Raw genomic sequence first — 19,642 nt, 5'->3', positions numbered from 1 at the left:
GAGAGAGAGAGAGAGAGAGAGAGGAGGGAGTCATTTGACTTCTCTGCTGCCTCCTGGTGGCCTGGCTCCTCCTCACCTTGTCTCCTATCTGCTTGCTCATGACCTTGTCCACCACCTGACCTACTCATCTCCTCAACTGTCAATTAGCCCTTATTTTTCCCCTCCCCCATTTGCCCTTGCTTTACCAAATACCATCTCACGAGATTCTCCTCAATCAAACCAAAACGAAAATTTGTAGCCACATACTTGCTTCAAAATGTGGGATCTTAAAAGCCCCCAAATCAATCCGGGTCCCCACGGAGTGATTAGAACGGTTTTTGGCCTTTCAAAAGATGATATAAGAGGTTTTTCGCATGGGCAGATTTTGTAGTTAATTGGCAACCCCTACCTGTAGTTAACAGGAAACCCCCATTAGCCCATCTGCCAATATTGAAAGTATGCTATAAGGGAAAATATGTTGGGGTGTGTGTGTGTGTGTGTGTGTGTGTGTGTGTGTGTGTGTGTGTGTGTGAGAGAGAGAGAGAGAGAGAGAGAGAGAGAGATTCGTTTATTTCTCAAAGGTTAAAGACAACCTATGGGACCAAAAGAAACATATCATGTGAGAGTGCAGAGCTGATTATTAATGACGCTCAATGCTTGTGTGTGTGTGTGTGTGTGTGTGTGTGTGTGTGTGTGTGTGAGAGAGAGAGAGAGAGAGAGAGAGAGAGAGAGAGAGAGATACATGGAATGTGTACACCTATAAGAAAATTTGGTTTTTCTTGCATATACTCCAAATGTAGAGAAATATAATGAGCAAATTTTATATTTATGAAATGTCACATGAAATTAAGTATTGTCAAAATGTGTGTGTGTGTGTGTGTGTGTGTGTGTGTGTGTGTGTGTGTGTGAGAGAGAGAGAGAGAGAGAGAGAGAGAGGAGAGAGAGAGAGAGAGAGAGCTACATGGAATGTGTACACCTATAAGAAAATTTGGTTTTTCTTGCATATTGCAATGCAAATGCCTCCAAATGTAGAGAAATATAATGAGCAAATTTTATATTGCTTGCTGAATTTATGAAATGTCACATGAAATTAAGTATTGTCAAAATGTACCAAGAGTTGATAATGCTATATGTGCTATCCTCTTGCATTGGCTGGTTTTGCTCTATTTTTTGTTCGCTCGACAAATCTTGCTTGGTCTTTGGAATTCCTCAATTCGCAAACTTGGAGCCTTGGCTAATATTTTGTAGGTTGAGTTGATAATGGTGATGGGCCACCACTGTTGAATCTCATCCAAGCTGCCACCCTCCTTCGGAATAAGGTATATCAAGAACTCACTCATGTCAGCCAATGTGCGAAATGTACTAATAGGTGCTACCAAGATTCAAACCAAGCATGCCCTTATACTCCAAGAAGAATTTGGGAGTCAAACCAAGCATGTCCTTGTACTCCAAGAAGAATTTGGGAGTCAAACCATCCTCCCCTTGACAACTACCTCAGGGGAGTGCCTTGAGGGCCTCGTGGAGATCCTCTAGTTGGAGAGTAATCTCTAGTCTTTGATGCATCTCCTGAGTAATAAGGCAAGGCAACTACACCCAAACCTTCTCTGTACATGAATCTTGATGCTCTAACTATGGCACATCTAACAAAAAATAACGATAAAAGTCAGTAGCAACAATTGCATGCATATCCTCATCAAGCAAATGACCCATTGGGTCTCCTCAACTGACTGCTGACATTGGGTGTGCACATGGCGGGTTCCACCATCTCAAAGACCTCTCTAGTAACTCTGTTTCCCACTTGGGTACAATGAGATTCCTATTGATGAAAGGCAAACTCATGACGCTGCTCATCAATGCTAGTCATCTCCTATTGAGCCTGCTGCAACTGCTCCTCCAACCAAGGACTGTTTGGGTGGTGCTCTTGCATCTTCTACAAGGAAGCAATGCCCTATTGGAGACACTTCTCCTCCTCCCTGGCTACACCCAAGTGAGTTGCAGACTCGTGGAGAAAGAAGCGTCTGCTTAGCAAGTCCACTGGCCACTCTACAAGCAGGGGTGCCATGAGTGTCCAAACTCTCTGTCCAAAGTTCCACCACCCTCTCTTTGAGCTCTAGATCTATCAAAATCCTCTCAGGGATGTGTAACATTGTACTCCCACTCCTCTGTCTGTCTATCACAATAAGAATCACTGGTGCATAATCAAAAAATCTGGTCCCTACCACAATGCAAACACATTCTCTGATGTCACGGATGTGTTCACTAGCTTAGAAGCAATCTATTTGAGATAGATTCACTCCTCCTACTCTATGGTTAGAGCAAAAGAGAGATAAGATTTCTAGGGGCCGAACAAGCTTGCATGGTTCCAAACATCTGAAACCCTCAAGGTCATACATAAATGCTCCCAAGCTGCCAATGAGCCCTGTGCACAGTAGCATGGCTACCTTCAATCCTGTCTGAGGGGTCCTCCAACATCTTGAAGTCTCCCCAGACACACCACTGCTCTGCATGTGGCAAGGACTCTACAATATGTGACCAAAAATCAGCTCGTGCATAGATGTTTAGAAAGCTCATGAGGCAACCATGAACTTGCATAGTAAATCACTCGGCCCTACTTCCCCGTACAATAATACATATTCCCACAATGTTCTGCTGCCTGTTAGGTAAAGGCGGTGTGCCTCACCGTGCTTTGTCCGTGTCCGCCGGCCAGTGTCCGACTGCCCACATTTATCTCCTTATTATTTATACATACGAAGAATAAGGAGCTCTAACTCACATTCTCACATGGTGCTCACACAGTGAGATTTGGGAGCTCCCCCACATCCTGTGTCGTTCTCTCTCTCTCTCTCTCTCTCTCTCTCTCTCTCTCTCTCTCTCTCTCTCTCTCTCTTTCCCCTTTGCACTCTCTGCGCACACGCACCGCATCCGCGCACTCACAATTGGTATCAGAGCCATGGTGATCACGGAGAGCACGACGGCTTCGCGAGCTTCGAGGCGATAGCTTGCTCGCTCTCGACGGTGGAGAGATTAAGAAATCTTGGAAGCTTTGTGAGAATGCAATGGGAGCTTGTGAGCTCAGTTGAGAGTGATGTATGCTCTTGTGGAAGCTAAGAAAGGAGTGTGGAAGATTGTGTGTAAGTGAAGGTGCTGCCCTAAAAACTGTGTGCGCAGCAGCACTGTTTTCAGATTCGTTTTTCTCCTTGTAGAATACAGATCTGAGAATTTTGTCTCCCATGCCCATCCATTTCGATGTGGTCTACAACTTTGCTGAAGAAAGTTTTTGCAAATTCCTCACTGTTTTGTTGATATTCAGCTCAGACTGACTGTATACAGATTGCAGGTTTTTTGTTTTCGCATAGTGTGCGAGTTTGATGCACTTTTGGAAGCACGGCAGGTGCTCGAAGTTAGGTGCATAAATTCTGAGCTGAAGATGCAATTTTAGCTTGTGCAGAGCTTGTGGTTTGAGGGTCTTTGGTAGATTTGGGCAACGAAGTACGGAGGCGTTTACACACCATCGAAGCGGTCTCTTGAGAGACGCAGTTTTTTGGAGTACACGGGTGGAGGTTCTTTCACAGGTTTCACAGGATACTTTGGTAGTGATTTTGTGCTTGGATTCATGGTCTTTGTGAATGGGTTTGCGTATGGTTATGGTGCATAGTTGATGCCCATTATATATGCATTTTGGCGAGCACTTTCAAGTGCCGATGAGCTCTCTTGAGAGCATTGTTTTCACATTGATCAAGTTTTCGGATTGCAACTCTTTTGGTGCTTGCTTATCCGCAGTCACTCCGTTGATCTACGTTGAGTGCGGATTGCCATTGTATGTGAAAATGTGGAGCCATTTTGTCATTTCTACTCATTGGTATTGAGTAGTGTTATGGTTTATGGTAGAGATTGTACTTGAGTTTTTGCTCAGTTTTCAGGGGAAACTCTATCGGATTTTCCCCAGATTCTCGCCATGGTTTATGCGTATTCACAGTTTTCTCTCTAATGGTATAGTGATCGATATATTCCCAATTTGACAGTGATCAAGTGTTTACTCTCACTTTGATAGGTTTCGTCAGTTTGGACACAGTTTAGTGTTCTTGTATCCACTCTCACAAGAGTGAGGAGTTGTGTATCCATCTTTGCTTGAGACAGTGGTTTGCTCTCGGGTGGGAGAGTCTTGTGATCTTGAGCATTGTTTGCCATAGTTTTGGCATGGATATGGAGACATTTCAGGTTAGAGGTGCTTCTCGCTCACGATCGTGACTGACATGTTGGCACTACGGCCATGATGGACATATTAAGCGTCGTTGCTTCAGGCATATGAGGCAGCGGAAGAAGCAGATGCATGGTGCTACTATGAGGACAGATGCTAGAGAGTATGCATGTGACGGGCATGTCACTTTTGAGTCTAGCTTGCCTTCAGACTACTTTATGTCTTGGGATAGCACATTGTCTACGCGTTTTCTACTAGACGAGCATGCAGTTTTTCATGTGACGCCACGTCGTGATTTGTTTTGCTCTTTCTCTAGTGGGAGACTTGGTTGTGTGCAGTTTGTTGATGGTTCAGCATATGACATAGAGGGTGTTGGAGATGTATGCATGTCTTTACCTAGCGGTGCATTGCTTACGCTACGAGATGTACGTTATGTACCAGGACTCAGTCAGAGTCTCATTTCAGTGCGTCTTGCAGAGTAGTGGACATTGTGTATTGCTTGCAGAGCGGTCATTTCAGATGCATAGCGGATCACTGGTGATAGTCAGAGGTGCTAGGAGTGGTCTGGTATACCCTTTGCATATTTCTGACACACGAGGCGGTGTAGTCTCTGGGTATTTACACCCATGTTTGGAGCGAGAGACGAGGCGTGTCTCTTTTGCGGATGTGTTGCATGGAGAGCAAGTTGTGCATTTGTCTTGTGGTGATGTTCACGCAGACAGTGGTATCTCTAGGGATGCACAGCTTTGTCAGTCACCATTTGAGGTGACATAATTGAGCCAGAGACCGATGCAATGTTCTATGATACGTCTGATACATTTGAGGGCGACAGTGTCCTTCAGACAGTTGTGTGTGACTGCAGTGGTGCTGATTTTTCGATTTTGCAATCATTCTCAGCAGATATGCCTTTGCCAGAGGATGCTGACATGGTGATGCATAGTCAAGTTGTTCCTGATGAGGATGCATATGGCACTGAGGTTGCTGACAGAGATAGGTTGGCACACATAGTGCATGTTTCGTCGGCTTTCGGATCTCTCATGTTTGACCTTTTGGTTTCGAGACCTGATCTTGCTTATGCGGTTGGTGCATTTGCAGTGGGAGTTGTTAGTCGTGCGATGACTGACACTGGCATTGTGCATTGTGCATTGTGCATTGTGGAGCTATGCAGGTCGTCGCTCAATACCTGCATGATGAGTGTCATCGTAGCTCTAGCCCTAGTGATATGTATGTTGCATCTACACTAGATCATGTTTGGAGTGAGCCAGTGAGCATAGGTTGAGAGTCGTCTTCTCTCACCTCTTGAATATACTAGTTGTAGGCTAGTCTTCTCGCCGCTTATTGACACACAACCTTTAGTGGGAGAATGTTAGGTAAAGGTGGTGTGCCTCACCGTGCTTTGCCCGTGTCCGTCGTCCAGTGTCCAACTGCCCACATTTATCTCCTTATTCTTTATACATACAAAGAATAAGGAGCTCTAACTCACATTCTCACATGGTGCTCACACAGTGAGATTTGGGAGCTCCACCCCACATCCTGTGTTGTGCTCTCTCTCTCTCTCTCTCTCTCTCTCTCTCTCTCTCTCTCTCTCTCTCTCTTTCCCCTTTGTATTATCTGCGCACACGCACCGCATCCGCGCACTCACACTGCCATGAGTCCACAATAGTCATACATACCCCTCCTTGAATGCCTCTAGGCCCAAAAGCAGCTGATCAAAAGGTCTCATAACGGCCTCGCAAAATCTGACCACATCATCGAATGTGGCTCTCACAAAGATGGTGCTCCTGAAGCATAAGAATATCAATCATACTGTTCACAAGGCATTACTAAATCTTCTGACGCAAGTGACCGCTCTTACGTTGAAACTGAGGTCCACCTAATCCTTGTACATTCCATGAGACAATCCTCATGAAGTCAGCAAGAAAAAACGGATGCTGCAACAACAACCAACCTTTCTATCTTTGAGGTTGGCTTGGATGGGGAGTAATCCGCATTTGAGTGACCCCAAGATAGTCGTGACTGTAAAATTTATCCAACCCAGGCCCAAAAAGACCGTGCCATCCATCAAGCTACATCCTCTCTCTAGGAGTCTTCATATACATATACATAGAAAGGTGTACTCTACATGTCAACAAAAAGTGTACCACAATGTGCCTACATCCTGCTATATCCAGTGGTGTCACAGAGAACTTGGCCAATGGCCACAGAATCTATATGAAATCTATGCACCCCAAGTCTCCCGTGTGATGAGAGAACTTGAGAGCCTGAGCTTGAATCCAGTCCATCATTGATCTTAGAGTCCACTCAGTTTGGTCCCTGCCACACAGTGGGAAGGAGAAACCAATCGATGTGTCCAAAGCTTCTTCCCCTCTAGCTATTAGAAACAGTATATGGACTCTGAAGCAAGTCACCTCAAAGTTGAGGGAGGACTTGTCGAGGAATCATGTGAAGTTGTAAGCAAATAAATCCCACCAGTGACAGTTGTCAAAACTCGTCAGTCTTCAAGGGACTGCTACAAAAGGTGACGTCTACACCAAGAGCGGTGTCCACAAGAATGGCTACACCTCTTTTGACAAGGGGTTTGTGGCAAAAGCGCTACCAAGAGACCTCCTACCTATCAATAAAGGTCTTGTCTCCTAAGCTAGTTGTGAGGCTGGAGAGAGAGTGGATGACGGAGCAGACAGGCTAATGGGTGGAATGGGAGGGGAGGAGATGGTAATGGGGGGAGATGATGGAGGCAAGAGTTAAGGGACGGTGGATGGAGCATGAGGATGAGGGCCTATCGGTGGCAAAGCTGAGGTGGAAGGGGTATTTGTGGGCTCATCCTACTATAAGGGGTTGAAACCGTGCCTTGTTGGAACCCTCTGCTGTTATCCTAGTGTAGGTTGACCACCAGGGGTGCCAAATTGATGTGGTGCTCCTTGGTGACATTGACCATGGACCTACTGCCAGCCCTCCTCTATCTGGGCACCAGTCTTGGAGGAAGTCTGATAGTAGCCGCACTTGAGAAGTTGAGCGTCAATGATCTTTCCCACCTCTACTAAAAGACAGAGGCATGGAGGAGATCACAGACCTCCCCTCTGCTAGGTTGGGTGTCGACGATCTTGCATATAACAAAGGTGACCTAAAGGCGTGCCACCTTTGCCTCTAAGCTCGCTTGCTCTGTCAGCAAGAGAGCAACTCGGATGGTAGGTTCCGTGAGGTCAAGCGAGGGGGTTTCAATCGAGGCCCTCTAAGGCAGAGCAAAACCTTCCATCTGTGTCTGCTATTGTCAAGGTGAGAGCGAAGGTGAATCAAGGGCATCGATGAGGTTGAAGGTGGGGAGAATGGGTGAGTCGGTTCCATTTGAGAGCAGGACCAAAAGCCATTAGGGGGGGGGGGTACAAAGCACATGACTGAGGGCAGCGCGAGATGGAAGTTTTTTTTTTTTGGGGGGGGGGGGGGGGGGGGGGGGGCTGTCGTGGGTAGCTAATGGCAATGCAGGGAGGGGAGGGGGGCTGGCGGGCAGGTTGGGGTAGCAATGGCGAGCGAAGCAAAGGCAACAGCAAGCGCCTTTTTTGTTCTACCCAAAATAACCTTCGCTTTTGGCTAATCAACATTGTTTTATGTTGCATTGTGGCTGGGTACAAAGAGAAGATGTCGTGACTCCAAAACAACGCTAGGTCTGGTTAGATGATTTTTCCTCATAGTTTAAGGCTTCTAGGACTTTTTATTTTGTTGCAAGGTATGTTGGACTAACAGGAATGGAGTGATCTGGTTCTTCTCTGGATCAAGACATGGAAAGGGAGAGCATGACGATGCAGGCGCATTTGTCAAAAGATCATTGACACATGAGTAGTTGGAGTCTTATGGGGCCACTTTAAAATGTGTTGCAGTTGTGGTTGCTTATTGCCAAGCCAACCTATTAAAAGGGAGTAGTTGCATCATATCCTTTAAAAGAAAGGGAGTGTGCCCCTCTGTTTTGGGAGATATAATTAAGAGATGTAAACCGGGAGGTTAAATGGAATTGGGCCACAATTGAGATGTCCCGCATATTGCATGCTTTTCACAGTCACAATTGACAAGATCCAACTGCCATTTCCACAAGACCATTGACATGATTTTATCATGCATGCATGAATTGCAGTTGGAATTGTTGCACTAAAAAATTTCATGGGAAACCTTGGGAGTATCACCTTCTGATGTCATTGTCTGATGAAGTTGAGGATGAAGACGACACACTGACTGATGATGATCTTGAAGGCATATCATTGGATATGGAAAATTCATGTATGAAGGCCACCATGAGGCAATAACTAGTGCTTTGTGTGTTGGTGAAATGTTTGTAGTGATTCCAAATGCTACAACCAATGATGAGAATGCAGACTTTTACTTGGTAAAGTGCATTGAAGGTATAGAAAAGGAAAAACGTGGCTACATTGACAAATGGAATTATGTGATTGACAATAGATCGTATGTTGTGCAAGGAATGTATTGCAAGCAAGTGGACGCATACACCTTCAAACTAGACTACAACCAACCCGTTGTTTACATACTTTCAACTCGTGTACGCTGTATCAAGATACCCATGGAACACATGCAAAAGCAATACACAATCACCCGAGGAGATTATGGAGAAATCCATAACAACATGCCCTTTGGTATTGAACATGTAGCTCGTGATCTTCTTCTATTTGACATGTGGCTCGTGGCTATATTTTTTATTGTGGATAATAAGCTGTCAATCTACTTTTTGGTGTGGCTAAATAATTTTACTCAAAATGATACATGTCCTGATAAGTACATTACTGTCTCTAGTACATGACAGCAAGGGCTGAATAGAATCTTCCACAAACACTACATCCGAGAAACCAGAATACGTTTTGTTTGCGGATGATACAACCTGTAACCTTTGCTTTCAGCACTATAACCAACAAAAATACATTTGACAGCTTTATCATCCAATTTTTTGCGTTGCACTTGTGGCACCAAAGCATATGCCAAACAGCCAAAAACACACATGTGCTCAATAGAAGGCTTTCTATCATGCCATGCTTCATATGGAGTAATAGACTGCAAAGCTTTCGTAGGACACCTGTTAAGTACATAAGTGGCACACATGATGGCCTCAAGCCAAAAAGAATGCGGCAAAGCTTGACTTTTGACCATACATCGTGCCATTTCCGTCAGTGACCTGTTTTTCCTCTCAGCAACACCATTTTGCTCAGGTGTATAAGGCACTGTACATTGGTGTTTTATCCCACGACTAGCCAGAAATGCATTAAATTCATGAGACATATACTCCCCCCCTCGATCGGAATGGAGGGTGCCCATAGTACATTTCGAGACATTTTCAGCCATAGCCAGAAATTGTTTGAAGCACATAAAAACTTCGGACTTCGCTTTGAGCGGAAATACCCATGCATTCCTGGAGTAATCATCAATGAAAGTCACGAAGTACAGGTAATTGCCCAAGGACAGAGTTTGCATGGGCCTACAAACATCACTATGCACAAGATGCAACCTGCATGTGGCCCGAACTGAACCATCCTTTGAAAATTTAGAACGCTGCATCTTACCCAAAATACAGCCTTCACAAACATGTTTGACAGGTGCTTCAAGAGCGGCAAAGAAGCAACCATATCAGATTTTTGCAAACGCAGCAAACTGGCAAAATTCAGATGACCAAAACGTGCATGCCTAAGTTTTGCATTTGAAATAGCCCTTGAATCTGCAAAAACATTTGCAAAATTTTGTCCACACTTGTCATACAAAGTGAGCTTATACAGCCCAGATGCAAGAATTTCATCACCAAAATTGAGATCATGAACTGTACATCTGTCATCCACAAATTTGACTACAAGTCCAAGTCTAGCAAGTGCGGATACAGACAAGAGATTCTTCTTGATCCCAGGTACATAAAGTGCATCAACAAGTGTGAAGGAACTGCCATTAGCAGCAGTGAGCACAATCTTTCCAACTCCCTGAACTGGATAAGAGGCGTTGTTGGCACAAGTGACTGAATTTCCATGAGGGACAGACTTGAGAGAGGTAAACAATTCACGATGTGAGGTAATGTGCTTTGTAGCACCACTGTCAAAATACCACACATGTGAATCTGCAGCAACTGACAAGCATGCATCATGGACAGCAGGATTGTAAGTGCACTCTGCGCTAAAAGCCCATTCTGCATCAACATCAGCAACACAGTCTCCTTTCACAGAAGACTCAACAATGGCTGCATTTGTAGTGGAACCAGCATTTGCAGTGGAACCACCCTCTTTCTTCTTAGCCTCTTTGGCCTTCAACTTAGGACACGACTCGATCAAGTGATCATTGGCTTTACAATAATGGCAACGCATCTTCTTTTTTACCTTATCACCAGAATTTCCAAACGAATTGCTGCCAACAGAAGCATTAGGAAGAGAATTTTTGCCACTCGCAGCAGAACCATAAGAAGTGGCTGCATTGCTGTTACCACCCTTTCTTTGAGAAGCAATAAAAGCCCGTTCAACTGCACGCTGTCTAGTCCTGTTTTTTCTGGAAAGTGTCTCTTGCAACAGCAATGTGCATAATGCATCAAACTTGACAACTTCTGGATTTCCTTGGGTCATAAGTCTCCAAGTACTAGCAAAAGTCTGGTAAGAATCTGGTAAGGCATCAAGAACAGTCTGCACAAGGGAACTGTCTGAAATAACTTCACCTGCAGAAATAAGTTGCTCATTGATATCCTTGATACTAGCAAGGAAAGTGTCCATACCATCTTCCTCATGCATAATCTTAGGATCCAGCTCTTTACGCAGCAAAGCAATTTTAGCCTCATTGCGGCTTGCATAAAGGCCTGCTAGAATATCCCAAGCCTGTTTTGCAAATTTTGCTGAACCGATGTGAGGAACAATGGTGCGCTTCACAGACAACGCAATCAATGCATGAGTCTGCGCATCCTTAACATCCCAACGAGCTTGTTCTGTCGTAGGCAAAACAACTCTAACAGCTGCAATCCTTGTAGTAAGACCTGCAACATCCTCAACATCGCCTACATCCTCAGAACCAGGACGTACATCAATGCCCTTCACAATGTTCCAGACACTCTTTGACACAAGAACATGTTGCATCATATAAGCCCACATAGGGTAGTTGTCCCCATCCAACCTGTCCTCGGCAACAAACATCTTGAACACATATGTGTTGTTGTTGTCAGCCATGGTAAATGTTGCACCTGATGTGAAAACTGCCCGAAAATAAGAGAAACGAAGCGGGAACAACCTGTGCTATATAGCACAAACCTTAGAAGCCTATAAGGCACCTGTTATGCAGACGACACTGACAGAAATTCTGCACAAAATGACGAAATAGCCTGTGCAGTACTGCCTGTAGTGGAAACGGATGCTGAAATGAGCTTTCCCAAAATATTTGTCGACCTACGAACGCTTGCCAAAGCTCACTGAAATCGGAGAAAGTGAGCAGGCGTGTGCTGGAGCAGCTGGCAACTAAGCCCGGGAGGACGTGACCTGCTCTGATACCAATTGTTGGAATTAGGGTTGCAGAGAAACACACACAGCTTGGAGAAGACGGAGGAAGCTCAAGGCACACAATAATGAGTGTGTTACTTAGTGTGCAATGGAAAGATAGATAGCCCTAGAGTGATGGACGTATATACAATGCACGGGGGAAAAAACCTCCTAAAGAGGAAAAAAATGCCCCGGCGGTCCTAGTGTGTTCACACACATCACTACCACATGTATATGGTAACACTTTTCATTGCGAAATTTAAAAAAAAAACACATGTCAGTCACAAGAGACCCTAAGCAAAATAAGTTTTCAGAATGGTATAGACAAAATACTAAAGGGCACACTAGGTATGGGAACACTAATTAAAGGTATAACAACTGCACAATAACACTTGCTTGCTTACAATACATAATTTGGGCAGAATAGGAAAGGTTTAACATAGTTTTTTGCAAGCTCTTGAGCGGTGGCTTTCTTTTCACCTTTGGTGCTATCGGCTTTGTCATCGATCTTCTTTCGGGAGCCACAAATGTTGCTTGCAGTTTCTTCAGGTATCTCTTTAGGGCAACCTCTTCTCTTTAGCTTAGATTTTCAACAAAAAAAAAAAACTACTATCACCAACTTCCTGTGTGCCCTCTATGCTCTCAGTCTCTTCAGCGTTTCCCTTGAGGCACAAGTCACTGTCTGTTGAGAAGTTTTTATTGTTTCATTTAGAGTAGGTATCGAAAAAAACTCATCATCCTCTACCATTTTGCTGCTCGCATCACCACCTTCCTCTATTTTCATGCTTATGCACCAAAAACATTTTGCACTTGATGGGAGCCCACATCCACTCCTTCATTCACTGTATCCAGCTGACCACCCTTCTTAGCTGAAGAGTTCTCATTTTTAGCTTTTCCCTTTCCTTTGGTGTCATGCATGCTGCCCACATCATGACAAAGCTTTGAGAGGTCTGCAACAAAAAACTTGATTACAACCTATGTAATGCCAAACAGCTTCAAAAAACAACGAACCTCGTTATTCAATATGCCACAACATTCGATGATGGTGTCAAAAAGATTTTATTGTACTTTTCGCTTTAGCGGAATATAAATATAATTGCTACAATAGTGATTGACATGCCAAAACTTATGTTAACAAGATATGCTTGTTGGCACGTGTGAACTAGCATAAAACGTATATAGCACGTTAACATGCTTCTACCCTTAGGTTCCTATTTGAATTATGAAGCATTGCCATAGTTGTTACCATGGTATGGTAGTAGGTGTGTGTGAACACACTGAGGACAATTAGGGTACTTTTTTTCCTCTTTTGGAGGTTTTTCCTCTTAGCTTCTATATATGCCCATCACTCTAGGGAAAGCCTTTTGTATCAGCATAGTTAGTAATATTGCTTCCTATGTTGTGTGCTCTTGAACGTCTCCTTCATCTTCTCCATCTTCCATGCATTCATGCGGTTATATTTCCATCAATTGGTATCAAAGCGGGCTTTGACATCTAAGGCAACATTGCAAACAACCATCCAGCTCACATTCTAAGATTGAGGTGATTTTTGGTCAGCATTCACAAGGTGACATAACCTTCAGAATAATATATGATCCTAGGGCTATTAGAATTTTGACTCGGGCTCATTTTGACCTTTGTTTTCACTATTGGCAATACTTCACATGCAATTTCTATCCTTTTGTGCAATTCAATAATGCATATTTATGTAAAATAGGCACTTTGTAGTCTATTGTGGGTTGTGTTATATAGCACAAATTGGTTTTTGGTGGTTTTTCTTTGATATAGGTAGTTCTTGCATCAGGTGCAATCACCAACCATGGTTGATAAGAATGATTTTTTCCACATGTTTTTTGCTAAGGGAAAACTAGATGAGGACAACCCCACTTTGGAACATTGTGCAGGGTTATGATGTAAGACTTTTTTGTGCATACATGTTCCGCAGATGATGGTGTGTGTTCTCCTCATGCTACCCCTCTTCCCTTTATCTCTCTCTCTCCCTCGTGATCGCCCCCCCTCCCTCTCGCTATCACTCAGTTCATGGTATTTTAGGCATTACTTTCCAGGGAAAGTTAACAAAACCAAGGGGATGAGGATGACAAACTTGCAGTAGTGTTATATTCAACATGCCAAAATCTTATAACATTCAAGGAGCAAAAGAGTGACAAGCTCTAGCTCTTTTGCACATTGCCTTCTACAAAACCTAGTTTTCTAGGGTAATATTGCATCCTCCACATGTTTTTCTAGGAGCCTTTTTTCGTTGAAAATACCCTATTAGCAATTACCTTATGACTTATAGCTAAAGGATGTACCTAGTTTGCTTCGTCTTATTTTTTGTTAAGCCACAATCTTCTAATAGGAATGGACACCTCCTACTGCTATTTCATACCATTATTTGAAGTGCCTTAACATCTACTCTTGGCTTGGCGATATCGCTTTAAACAAGGTGAACATTCACAATGGCCCACATAAGAGGATGCCAAAGAGATAGGAAATGAATGTCAACTTTCTCTCTCATTGACCTGGTCTCATATACATATAAGACGATGCTTAGTTAATGTCCCTCTTAGAAGAGAGAGGAACAAAAAGGGTTTTCCATTGTTGACTTGCCATGTAGCACTAATCGACATGCTTTATCCAACGGTCCATAAAAGTTCCATGCTTTACTAAGGCCTTATGTAGGCCAAAAACTATTGACTCTGTTCTTATTATAAGATCAACCAATGCCTGTCAAGGGGAGTTGGCCTAGCGGTAAAGGCGAGAAATGCGCCCGCTATGGTTCAAACCCTGCGACATGCGGGTGTGGGTGCAATACCGTAAAACTGCATCAAATTGTAGTAGGAAGGGGGGGATTCAAGCAATGCTTGACAATAATTACTATTTGAAAATACTCTATTAATCATAATATATTGTAGTTTTCTTTGTACATGTTTACAAGGATGATTGTGGAAAATGAAGGGCAACAAAGCCTTCACCAGAATTGATTCAATTCAATCAAGACTCATTGTAAAAATGTTTTAAATTCCATGATTGATCTTTGTGCATCGGCCCAAAATGAGCTGAGGCTGGATAGAAGAAAATGTATAAGAGTTCAAGTCTCATGAGACTCAGATGCTGCCTCTCATGTGTGGTGAACCTGTAGGTCCTCACCTCCACTCGCAACGCATTTCCTCAGGCCTTGAGACGAAGTTTTGCATTGTGCCAAGCCAATTTAATGATTGCTTTTCATCTCTGCACTTTTTGTCAGTTATTGGCAGAAGCTACTATGAGATCCTTCTCACCAGGCATATTGCCTACATTACGATTTGCATAAGAGTCGGGTGAGGATGCCATCTCCAGTAAGGACTCCTTTACTTGCTCTGCTTGCATAAGATCCTTGTCCCTTGTCTACAAAGCCCATAAATAAAGGTGGTCACTGCTTGCTTTTTTCCTTTATATTCAGACCGTAAAAACGCACCTTAAGTGCCCCAAATGAAATTACAGAAAGAAATAAAAGCAATGACATGGGTTGTTATATACAGAAGTGTCTCACTTAACAAATTGGAGCCTTACATAAGGAGCTTTATGCAAAAATGGACATTGGATATTAATAATTGACTAGCTAGGGTAGAGTTTTCTGATGGCCAAATATTGGAAGAATTCATGTTCTTGGTCCAAAACTTGGGATCTGGAGAGCTAGATGCCTTATTTCCAATGTCAGTTTTGTCCTCCTGTATTACAGGGATAACCCAGGAAAGGTCCACCCCGAAGAGGAAGAGAGCCTGAGCCCACTAAGACCCAGAATAGCCTCTGGGTCTCTTCTTTCCCAAAGGGGCTTTGGGATTGAAGCACCAGAGTTTTCACTACCAAAAATGTTAACCTCGAAAAGAAGCCTGCAACATCTTCGTTTCAGATGACTTCCACTATGGAGGGCACACTAGTAAGTACTTGTGGAAGGGAAAAACAATTTTTGCCCATTCCCTTCTTTACAAACTGATAATACGATATCAGTACTATCTCAAAGTCCTTCAAGTTTGATCAGCGGATTGTCGAGGCACAGGCATCATCACCATGGGAGGAGGCAGGCCTCATGTGTAGTTGTTGCAAGGCACCTCCATGTTTGAAACTGCAACACACCTAATTCTGAGTTGGGAGAGGATTACCAAACATACGGGTTTAATCTTCCACAGATCTTTAATGGACAAATGAGAATTATAATATGCAAAAGACTCTTGCCTCGCCACTTAAAGAAAGAGATGTAGTCTTCCCGCACTGTGCCATAGCTGCTATCTACATCACATTGTTGTTGATTTTTGTAGGATAGCTGCCTGCATTACGTTATTGCTGACCCTTGTGGGATACCAAGACTTGGAGGACAGATTTTGAGGCACTTAGTAAAGCCTTGAGGAGTAACCCAGTTTCAGAGTACTTTAATTAACATGCCTGATGGGCTATTCTTATATTTGTGGTTGTTTACCTGGAGGGATGATAAGACAGTTCTCTCTTTCAAGAATATCAGGCTTTGGGAGATATGCTACTAGATGGCTCTACTGGTTCACTTATTTTTATTTTGTATTGTGGACGTTTGGACCATACGACGGTGATGTAATCTCTTGTCTCATAGGGCTTTTGGGCTTTTTGCAGATGTAAATAAGCATTCCATTTCTTTTTCAGCAGTCATAGTGTGAGACTTTTCCCAAACTTGAACTACCCATGTTGTTTAAGAAGCCTGACAACTTGTTCATGCATCGGTGAGTTATGTTTATTGTAAACAAGTTTTCTAATACTCCAAGTTCCTATGTACGTCCGAGTTCTAGAAACTGTGATTCATGATGATTGAAGGACTTTCTTTATTGGTTTTATAGTGAATACTTAACATCACTTTGAGCTTAAACAAGCTTAATGGAAACATTACCTCCGCATTAAAGACGTTCAAGACAAGGCCTCGAAAAGTGGTTATGTTGGCATGCAGGACATCCAGGCCAAGAACATCAAGAGCCTGCATCAGCTTTACAAAAACTCCAGGCCTCTTCTCACAAAATATTCTCAGGCTAAACAGCTGTCCATCAAGTTTACTTACTTCTACCTGGAAAAAGGAAAACCATGTGTTCAGTCAACCAAATCTACAATTTCCTTGGGACAGGATCAAGAAATGAAACATTTCATCGATGATGGTGGCTTAAATGTGATGTTAATTCTTCGATTAGAGAAAAAAATTGCTTGATTGAAACTCCGTTGGTTTGAAGGAAAACTCAGCTTTGTACATCCATAGATGCTTGATGGTAACTATTAGCGAGAGTTCAGGTACCTGCATAGGCTGGCTTAAATCCTCAAGCCTCTTCTCATTGCTATCACTTGGGATTTTGATGTGATCTGTTTTCAATGAGTATTGACCCTCATCAGGTCTAATATCATTTCCATTTTCGTCAATAAGGTGACCACCTTCTGGTTGTATGAAGGAGGCAGGATTATGCTCAATATCCTCCTCCTTTGTTTCCAGCAACTCTTCTTGTAGCACTTTGACTTGGTTTTGAAGTTCTTTCACATACTCAATCGCATCTCCAAGAATAGATGCCCTGTCCATCTGCTCAAACGTCCACAAGTAAACACAAGCAATAACTGTGCTTGGGCCAACAATAGAGATGATAGTAACGCAAAAATGCATTCATAATGTTCCAATGCAATTCAGCACAGAGTTTCTTTGTAAGCCCACTAACATAATGTTTTCTATATACAGACAGAACAACATTTTTAAAACGCAGGTTCGCTAGGCAAATTTGAAGATAGTATTATGGTTCTTCTTTTTCCTTGCATGACTTATCGTGTATAAACAAAGCATGTTCATCTCTGCAAGGATGATTGGAATGGACTCAATAGCTATATCTTCATAAGGCCAGATTGATATGAACTTACAGGACATAACAACAAATGTTTGTATGATATATCTTCAATTTTTTCTCATCAATGAAGATTGACACCACCATATACACAGTAATCATTTAGTGTGCGCCCTTGAGTTGAATTCAAAGCACTTGACTGACATTTCTGTAGCGTGTGGAGTTACCTCATGGATTTAGCACAATGCTTTTTAAAATAAAAAAACTTGCCTTTGTGATTTTAGGCACCAGTGCACGCAAAGAATAAAGACGCTCATTCAGTTTTTTCCTCCGTTTGCGTTCTGCAACTAGGTTCTTAGACAAATGTCTTCTTCCTGATCTTGTCACTCCCTTTTCTTCATCATCCTCCATCTGATCACTACAATCAGACGACTCTGCACGCATCTCTGGCTTGGCATCCTTGTCAGAAACCTCTTTTGACAAGCCACTTGCACGTGGAGAGTCACTCAAAGGGGCCTTCTGATGCGGATAGTGTGTCATGGGAGGTAAAATTACATCAGAAAAATTGTGATCTGCTGGAAGCATGGATCTGTCCTGATGGGGGGAGTCCCCAATTCTTTCAAAAAGGTCACCTCGTTGCTTTCGGCTTGTGAAGGACAAGGTCTGACCTGCCTCTGGCGGATAATGAAGTTGTGATCCCAATGGAAAAGAGAGATGGGTTTCATTCAACTGAACCTCATGACCCCATCCACCCAAGTCTGCTGATGGTGTCCAAGGAAGCTGAAGCTGACTATTGGCCGCAGCATACATACTGTGGTGATACCCTCTTGGATCTCCAGTCTCACCACACACAGTCAAGTTTGTCTGGTATTTTTTCATAAGATTGTCGTCAATCATTCCTTGTAGACTCTGCATCTCTCTTGCAAATCCATTGGTTAGAGGGGGATCTGGCATGTTAACTACCATTGACGCTGTGTTTGTTTGGAATTGCTGCCCTTGTAAAGCAACTCTTTCAGTTTCAGTGAACATACCTGTGCTGCTTCCCATCCATATCTCGCCACACTTATCCATCACTGACTGTAAAAGTGAAGGATTCTCTATAGCCTGTCATTATTACTTGATTGATTTCAGACTCACAAATGAGTGATTGTCACTTTGGTTTAAAAAGTTGATGTAAAAATCCATTGGTCACACATACTTAAAACTTTCCTTCTTTTACAAGAATATTGATGAATAGACACATGAACCATGATTAGAAAACATGAGAAAATAGAAACTTTAGAGTCATTTGAAGCTCAAATTTGTTCCGCAAATAGCTGTAATCCTAATGTAAATCTCAAACGCATCCGATTATGTGAACCAGGTAGCCCTCAGGAGAAGGAGAAATGAAATGAAATCTAATAATTAATTAATGTCTTCAAAAGGCCAAAATGACCTATGAGACCAATCCGTTACAAACTTGTGAATCTGGTATCGTGTCTCTGTAACAAGCTGCTGAAGTGTCGACCTACTGAAGAACGGAGCTACCGGCCGAGAGGCCTAAACCCTAGAAGAAGCAGAAGCAGCAACAGATTTCCGAAAATTGCGTAGCTGCTGATGACGTGGCAGATTTCCAAAAATTGCGATGGCATGATGATGTGGCAGGCTGTACGGATTTCCACGTTTTGCACTGGCTGATGATGTGGCAGCTGTACAGATTTCCGTAAATTACGTTAATAGCTTTTTGGCATTGCTGTATGGGGAGCGTTTGGTTGTACAGTCCTCTGAGCTCATGGCCCGAACCTTTTTAGGTTATTTGCACGTTGAGTAGCTTCATACCGCAGACCGTTTGTCTCAAGGGAGTGCTCAGCGGCACTGTTTGTTCTGTCATGTACCATGCATATGTAAGCATTTGTGTTGCATTGTGATGTGCCAACTATTGAATATTCCTAATTGGATGAGATTGCCTGGATATGTAATTTTAGTGCATCAAGACACCCATGGCAGATCAGTACGGTCTGGGTGTGATGGCTAATTTTACTATGCCGGAATATCAAGAGTTCCGATCTAGACAAAAGGAGAAGCTAACTCCTTGATCAAAAGAGCCGAAAGGAGAAGCTAACTCCTTAACAAAAAGAGCAAATTGATTGTCCCTCGGAATGACCCTTGGAAATTTTTGAGCT

General features: G+C 43.0%; 1 protein-coding gene across 3 annotated transcripts; it reads right to left on the bottom strand.

Moving 5' to 3' along the window:
* Positions 1-12,016: 12,016 nt before the first annotated feature.
* LOC147434321 (transcription factor ABORTED MICROSPORES-like) lies at positions 12,017-18,603 on the bottom strand. 3 transcript variants are annotated; one of them, XM_086490846.1, is made up of 5 exons: positions 17,751-18,603; positions 16,952-17,227; positions 16,559-16,729; positions 14,929-15,051; positions 12,017-12,639 (listed from the first exon to the last, which is right to left on the bottom strand). In XM_086490846.1, the coding sequence occupies exons 1-5, from the start codon at positions 18,549-18,551 to the stop codon at positions 12,451-12,453; spliced, it is 1,560 nt and encodes a 519-aa protein (XP_086346972.1). In that variant the 5' UTR covers positions 18,552-18,603; the 3' UTR covers positions 12,017-12,450. The 3 variants fall into 3 exon arrangements, with proteins under 3 accessions (XP_086346972.1, XP_086346970.1, XP_086346971.1); XM_086490844.1 differs by lacking the exon at positions 14,929-15,051 and having other exon boundaries at positions 12,019-12,614; positions 17,751-18,602; XM_086490845.1 differs by lacking the exons at positions 12,017-12,639; positions 14,929-15,051 and adding an exon at positions 15,080-15,769 and having other exon boundaries at positions 17,751-18,602.
* Between the last annotated feature and the right edge of the window lie 1,039 nt (positions 18,604-19,642).

This window comes from Adiantum capillus-veneris, chromosome 19, assembly GCF_014529385.1.
Source record: "Adiantum capillus-veneris isolate H3 chromosome 19, ASM1452938v2, whole genome shotgun sequence".
Classification (NCBI taxonomy): Eukaryota; Viridiplantae; Streptophyta; class Polypodiopsida; order Polypodiales; family Pteridaceae; genus Adiantum; species Adiantum capillus-veneris.
Note: the sequence above shows the minus strand (reverse complement) of the source record. Positions and strands in the feature narration are given on the sequence as shown.